Consider the following 7,865-nt stretch of genomic DNA (forward strand, 5'->3'; position numbering starts at 1 on the left):
AAGGGCTGCAGAGGAGGCGGCCGACAAGAAGGTCGTCCCAGATCCTTCTGAAGAGGAGAAGGAGGAGGGAGCCGAGGCTGAGAGGGCGGTCCCATTACAACAGGCTCCTTCGGCCTCTGAGGACGTTCAGTAGGATGACCTGGAGTTCATAGGAGAGGGGGTCACTTCCAAACGGCTCTGAAACAGGGATGGGGTCGTTCAGACCTTCGTTCCCAACTGGGTCGTTCTGACGTCGGACCACACTGTCTACCTGACCAGAGAGTCGACAAAGGAGGTGGCTTCGGACCTGTGCCACGGTCTTCATCTTCCAGCTGACAAGGCTTCTTTTGCGGCGGCCTCTCCGACAGAAGCTTGCACTGAGCTGATGTCTTTCTTGTCCCTGGTATGTAGTTAATTTTCATTTATTTGTCTTAGGCCTTCTTCATGTTTTTCTCTTCGTTCATTTGACATATTTCTTTTGCCCTGTGTATTTTTTGCAGGCTGCTCCTTGGGCTTCTGCTGCGGAGGACAAAGTCTGAGACATGGAGGACATAATGACCAAGGTCAAGGAGCTGGAGAGGAGGGCCACGACGGCCGAGGAAGAGCTGGGAAGGGTGCAAACCCAAAACGGCGTGCTGGTGGGCCAGGACGAAGTGCTGCAAGCTGATAAGCGAAGGTTGGAGGGAGATCTCGCCCGGGCGAACTGGAGGATCGTTCACGGGAATGGTCAGCTGAAGAAGTCCCGCAAGGAACTTCATAAAATCAAGAAACAGTTGGGTAAAATCAGACCAAAGAGCGGTGCTTCCAGTTTATGGCTGACTATGTCCTCGAAAAGGCCCATGGCCTTGAATGGGATCATAAGCAGCTGCTAGATGACAGCTTGGAATACCCCATAGGTCGGGCGGTCGTGGAAGCTCCTTTTGTCTCCTCAAGCGAGGATGAAGATCCCCGGTCTTAGAGGCTTCTTTCTTTTTTTGGACTTGTAATTTTTGTAATATTTCGAATTGATACTTCTGCCTTTGGGCTTCTTGTTATTTAACTTGCCTTCGGGCACAAATTTTATTTTCGAATACATCTTTTATTTTTGCCAGCATTTTGTCATAATTTATTTTTACTTCACTCATTCCATCTTCGGCTTTATTTTTGCCTTAGCAATTTATGCGTTTTATTCGTCTTCGGCTAGAATTTTGCCTTAGCAGTTTTTGCTGTTTTATGTAATATCCATCTTCGGCCCCAAGTGGTAAGGGGGCAAGGCCCTAGCCCGAAGGGAGCCTTAGACCATTAACACTAAAGATGATATGTCCTTTTAGGTGAAGGAACAAGGGGATGGCCTTTTTTGGGTTGTCCCTAGGCGAGTCCTCCTTTGTTCCATCGGTGAAAAGTTGTACTTGTAAAAATTTAAGCTTAGCCTAGGAGGGGAAGGGCTCGTTTTCTTCGGGATTGCTCCTTGACGAGACCTTCTTCGCTCTCCAAGTGTGCTTTAAAAAAATTTGATGTAGGATTTGAGGACGAAGTGCTTGTCTTTTTCAGGGTCTCCCCTAGACAAGGCTTTCTTCATTCCTTCGGCAATTTCGCTTTTTTTTTCCAGTTGTTCTCTTTGGTGATAGTTAGAAACTATAAGGGAAGGACGAAGGGGAAAGTCTTTTTTCAGGATTTCCCTTAGACATTCCTCATTCGTCCTCGCCGTGTATATTCACTTTATATTTAAATAATAGTCATAGGATGAAGGGTATTAATCTATTTAGGATTGCCCCTAGATAATATTCATTCGCCCTTTTTCTTAAGCAAACCAAATGTGGAGGCCGAAAGGTTTATCTTCTTCAAGGTCGCCCATAGATAATACTCGTTCGGCCGCTCAGTTTTTCGTAATTTTAGGTAATAAATTTACGAGAAAAGAAGTGCATTTTCATTGATCGTTAAGTCATTCACTTTTCACATAGGGTTCAGAATGAAAGACAAATGAGAAATAAAAGAAATTTTCCGTACTGATAAAAATTTCAGAGGCGACTGGCATGCCAAGTGTTTTTTATTGCTTCGCCAGCCAGTATTTCCAGCTTGTAAGTCCCTGGACAAATGACCTCGTTAATTTGTAAGCCCCTTCCCAGTTTGGCTGAAGTTTCCCTTGTCTTGTTGGCATGGATGCAGCTAGTTCTCGTAGGAACAGATCTCCAATGCCGAACGACCTCTTTTTAATTCCACAATCATAGTGTTGGGTTGCTTGCAGTAAGTCTTTCATGTTCCTTTGGTGGGCATCCTCTCTTTCCTCTTCTAACAAGTCCACATTCGCCCTTAACCCAAAGCTGTTGATTTCTACGTTGTAGACTTCAGTTCTGTAAGATTCTAGGCCCACTTTGACCGGAACCAGGGCATTTGTTCTATAGGCCAACCTGAAAGGATTTTCCCCTGAGGAAGACCTGGGCATTGTTCGGTAAGCCCATAAGACCCATGGCAACTCTTCGGCCCATCTTCCCTTAGCTTCTCCTAACCTTTTCTTTATTCCTTGAAAGATTATCTTGTTTGCTGCTTCGATTGCCCCGTTTCCCTGGGGGTGCGCAACTGAGCTGAACTTTTGTTGAACCCCGAAGTGATGCAGAAACCTTCGGAATTTATTCCCAATGAACCGTGTTCCGTTGTCAGAGACACAAGCTTTTGGAATCCCGAACCTGAAAATAATCTGCTCCAGAAAAAACTTCTTGGACGCTTCTTCAGTTATGGAGGATAATGGCCTTGCTTTGACCCACTTGGTCATATAGTCGATGGGGATTATGCAGTATTTCGCCTGTCTGGTGCTGGTAGGGAGAATTCCGACTATATCTATGACCCACATGGCGAATGGAATGGGGCTAAGTACGAAAGTCATTTCTTCAGGAGGTTGCTTCGGAATCGTGGCGAACAACTGACATTTCTTGCATTTCTTTGCATATTCACTTGCATCGGCTCACAAAGTCGGCCAAAAGAATCCTTGACGAAGGATCTTAAAGGCAAGGGACCGACCGACCAGATATTCTATGCAAATTCCTTCATGCACCATTTCTAAGGCATGATACTGCTCTTCAGTATTTAAGCACCTTAAAAGGGGTTGGCTGATAGATCGACGATACATTCTTCCCTTCCCAATTGTGTAGCTTGATGCCCTGTACCTTACTTTTAGGGTTTCCCTTCGGTCCAGCGGGAGGATTCCTTTTTCCAGAAAATTCCAAATTGGAGTCATCCAATTGGTACCTTGGTAAATCTCAAGGCATTTTTTCTTCTCGATCGAAGGCATCTCGGCTTCGGTGATATAGATAGAACCGTTTAGGCTCTGTGTCTCAGCCGAAGCTAGCCTGGAGAGGGCATCTGCCCGACTATTATTTTCCCTACCTGTCTGACTTAGCTCAAAAGTTTCGAATGAGAAAGAAGAGTCTTTTACCTTAGTGGCATAAGCCTTTGTCCGAGGATCCCTTTGTTCATATTCTCCTGAGAAGTGCTTGACTACTAGCATGGAATCACTAAACGCCCTTAAGTGCTTCGCCTCGAGGCTTCGTGCTAACTCAATTCCTGCCAGGAGGGCCTCGTATTCCGCTTCATTATTGGTGAGGGGGAAGTCGGACTGTATAGCCTGACATATTTCAAATATTTCAAACCCGTCGGGGCTGGAAAGTATTAAACCGACCCCAAACTTCTTCCCAGCGACCGACCCATCCACAAAAAGCTTCCATTTACCCGAGGCCCGAATGAGTTGTTCTTCCGGTGTAAGATCCTGCGGCCCAGAAAATGTGCACTCGACCATGAAATCCGTCAAAACTTGAGCTTTGATCGCCGTTCAGGGGACGGACTCATGGTCGTATTCTCCCAACGCAATGGACCAAACTACAACTCTACCCGAAGCTTCTGGCCTTGTTAGAATTTTTTTCAATGGCTGATCGGTGACAACATGAACTGTTCGGACGTGAAAATAATGTCGCCATTTCTGGGAGGCCATGACCAGCCCATATGCGAATTTCTCGGCGTTGGGGTACCTTATTTCTGCATCCTTAAGGACATGAGATACGTAGAAAACAGGATGTTGGTTACCCCATGATTTTTCACAAGTACTGTCCCCCAGTGTTCTGTCGGACACAGCTAAGTAGAGCTGAAATATTTCCTTCGGATTAGGCCTCATTAAGAGTGGTGCCTTGGTGAGATATTCTTTTACTTCTTCAAACGCCTTTTGACATTCGGGCCCCCACTCAAAATTCTTTGACCCTTAAGCACAACGAAGAAAGGGAGCGCTTTTTCGGCTGACCGGGAGATGAACCGCCTAAGGGCTACTAGTCAGCTAGTCAGCTTTTGGATATCCCTGATGCATTTAGGAGCCCCATGTTGATCACTGCTTCAATTTTCTCCGAATTCACCTCTATCCCACGGACACTGACCATGTAGCCCAGAAATTTTCCACTTGCCACGCCGAACGTGCACTTGTTCGAATTTATCCTCATTTTGTTCCTTTAGAGAGTCTCGAAGCATTCTTTTAAATCCTCGGCGTGATCTTGGAACAGGGACTTTATGATCATGTCGTCCACATAAGCTTCCATTTTTCAACCGATCTGCTCCTTGAACACTTTGTTCACCATTCTCTGGAATATGGCTCCAGCGTTCTTAAGTCCGAAGGGTATTTTAATATAAGCATAAGTCCCCTTTGGAGTTATGAATGCTGTCTTCGGCACATCTTTGTCATTAATCAAAATTTGATGATATCCGGAAAAAGCATCAAGAAAACTGAGTACCTGGTTTCCGGCCGTGGCGTCTATTAGTTGGTCTATACTGGGTAGGGGTAATGGTCCTTTGGACAAGCCTTGTTGAGATCTGTGTAGTCCACGCACATCCTCCACTTCCTATTGGATTTTTTAACGACCACCACGTTAGCTAACCAGTCAGGATACTCAATTTCTTCTATAAACTTAGCTTCCAGTAGCTTTTCTACTTCAGCCTCAATTACCTTCTGTCGTTCGGCTGTGAAAGTCCTCTTCTTCTGCTTCATCGGTTTGGCCCCGGGCTGCACATTAAGGCAATGTTTAGCCATCTTGGGATCCAAACCAGGCATATCTTCTGGTCCCTAGGCGAATACATCATGGTACTGCTGAATCACCGCAATAACCTTTTCCTTCAGATCTTTCTCCATATTTCTCCCAATTCGAACCATTTTACCCGAATGTCATGCATATAATTCAAACTCTTCGGTCTCGGCGGCTGGGTCGACAATCGGACTTGAAAGATCCTCCCTGAACTTTTCCAACTCGATGTTCAGGGTCTCTCTGCTCCCACTGGGCTCTGTTTTGGCTCTTTTTCTTTTTCCAGTTTCATCTGGCTTCTCATAGGCCTGATCTTTCTCTAGGTCTTCCAACATGATTATTCAGGCGGTTTTCTGATCGCCCCTCATCTCTCCTACCCCCTTCTCAGTTAGGAACTTGAGCTTGAGATGGGGTATAGATTCTACTGCCTCGAAGGTTGACAGGAACTACCTTCCTAGAATGGCATAATACGGACTCTCAATCCAAACCACGTAGAACTTCACCGACTTTTCAACAATGTATGGTAATTTACCCAAAAGAACGGGAAAAGTGATCGTACCTTCAAATTGTATTACATTCCCTCCGAAGGTGTAGAGAGGTGTTTCGTTGCAGAGCTTTAGCTATTCTCTTGCCAAGTTCATCTGACAATAGGTTTTGTGGAACAGGATGTTGGCCGAGCTGCCCGTGTCCACAAGCACCTTCCAGATTTTGTTTTGCCAAATGAGATGATTGATGATAAGGGGGTCTTCATGTGGGAGAATGACATCCTCATAATCTTCTGTACTGAAAGTCATGGGCATGTGTGACTTCGCCTGGACGAACTGATAGAGGTTGTACACTTGTCGGGCTTATTTTTTCTTCGCCGTCTTACTATCTCTATCCAGCACACTGCCCCCAGATATTGTCTTCACCTCGCCCCTTATCCCGTCTCTTCGTTCGGGCTCCTCAGCTTCTAGTTCCTCCTGATTGTCCTTCGGCCCCAGTCTATCCCTCAGATCTCGGATGAACTGATTGAGTGTGCCTTCTTTGATCATTCGTTCGATAAGCTTCTTGAGATGGTAGCATTCATTAATATTTTTTCCCTTATCTCTATGATAATCGCAGTACTTGTCGGGGTTCTTCTTATGATCTGGGACTTTCATCTTGGTTGGCCGAACGTACCCAAGCTTGCCCTTGATCTCATGGAGAATCTTGGAGATTGGTGTAAATACAGTCGAATCTTTATCTCGGCGCCGTTCGGCCCCACGGTCAGTTTCTTTTCTTCCTTCTTTCCTACTATCCCTTCGGTCATTCCCAGATCTTTAGCTTTTGTATCTTTCTGCTCGCTTCGATCGATCATCCCTTCGGAAATCTTTGTAACCTCCAATACTTTCCATCTTTTGCCGAACGTTCTCACCCCTCACATATATATCATTTAGGGATTTGGGGGGAAAATCGTAAAGGGAGGAGAGAAGCTTTTTACCTTTGTAGGGGTTCAACCTCGCCGTAAGGAATCCCATAGCTTTGACTTTGTCCAGATTTGTGACCATTCCAGCTTCTTCCTTGAACCGAGCCAAATAATCCCTAGTTCCTCGTTCGCCCTCTGTCTACAGTGGACCAGGGCCTCAGTGTCCTTCGCCTTGCGACATAGATGCGAATAGTACTTCAAGAACTTTCTCTTCAGTTGCTCATATAACCCGATGGACCTGGGTTTGAGGGACTTGTACCACATCGAGGTTGATCCCTTCAGGTAGGTATTGAACATTTTGCAGAGCATGATGTCTTTATGCCCCATCCCAATCATCAGCAATTCATACTTTTCACAATGGTCCCCCGTATCGCCCTTTCCATTAAACTCACTCATATTTGGGAATTGCCTTTCCTCGCCTGGGGGAGGTCGACACTGCTCGATTTCTTCCGTTACAATCGGTTCTCGATCGACCCTTCTGTCGCCGAACATAGCCTTTTCCAGGAGAGTGAGTCTGATTCGGGACCCATCAAGTTCTTCATCCGAATCAGATGAAAAGTGTTGCTTCCTCCAATTCCTTCTGGGGTGCGAATCAGAGTCAGACTCGTCTTCTTCATCATACCCCTTTCACTCTTTTCTTGACTTGGTGGTTTTCTCTGGCTCATCAGCTCGCAGTGCTTCACGCAGTGCTTTCTCCTGCAGCTCGATTTCTTCCCTCTGAAGCTGAAGGGCTTTCAGTCATAACACATCGACCTCTCTCCGCTTCGCTCGGGCCTTCACTTCTTTTTCAGCTTGGTCATCTTTTACTTTTCCCTTCTCCGCGACTAACTTTTCTGCACAGATCTTGAGAAGCAAAGCCTCCTCTTCGGGAGTTAGCTTGACGACTCCGTCGGCATCCACCAGAGAGGACGTCTGTCCCCCATCGTGAAGAGTGAAACCAGGTGGTGGTGAGTGTTCGTGAACTGTGTTTGTCATTATCTCGTTATCTCATTTGTGATTTTTGTATTCCCGCAGACGGCGTCAAATGTTATGCCCAGATCTTCTTCGGACTGTATGAACGGTCTTCAACCTCCCAGGAATTGCCTTCGACCTCTACCTGAAATGGAAGAGAATGCGAGGGATTGTCCCCCCGATTTACCTCCGGTGTGAGAATAAGAATCCGGATGTAGTGTGGGTTTTAGGAATACAAGAAAGTAGAGAGTGTGAGAGAATGAGTGTGTAATTGTGTATTTTTTACTTCCCTGGGGATATACCCGATCCTGCCATGAATGCTCATCTGTTACACCTTATTAATGAAGAGGAGTAGAAATGGGGCGTTATGATTGCACAATCCCAACGGTTGGAGGAAAGATGGGCCTCCGCCTGTGGTGATCTGTGGGCTTCGGTCCTTGGTCCTATTGGGCCTTCGG

At 46.0% G+C, this 7,865-nt stretch overlaps 1 protein-coding gene across 1 annotated transcript; it reads right to left on the bottom strand.

The window, feature by feature from the left end:
- Positions 1–2,917: 2,917 nt before the first annotated feature.
- Positions 2,918–3,748, bottom strand: LOC141661240 (uncharacterized). The gene has a single exon (XM_074468225.1). It carries the CDS (start codon positions 3,746–3,748, stop codon positions 2,918–2,920), a length of 831 nt encoding a protein of 276 aa, XP_074324326.1.
- Positions 3,749–7,865: the final 4,117 nt, after the last annotated feature.

The sequence above is a fragment of the Apium graveolens genome, chromosome 5 (genome assembly GCF_009905375.1).
Source record: "Apium graveolens cultivar Ventura chromosome 5, ASM990537v1, whole genome shotgun sequence".
Taxonomy (NCBI): Eukaryota; Viridiplantae; Streptophyta; class Magnoliopsida; order Apiales; family Apiaceae; genus Apium; species Apium graveolens.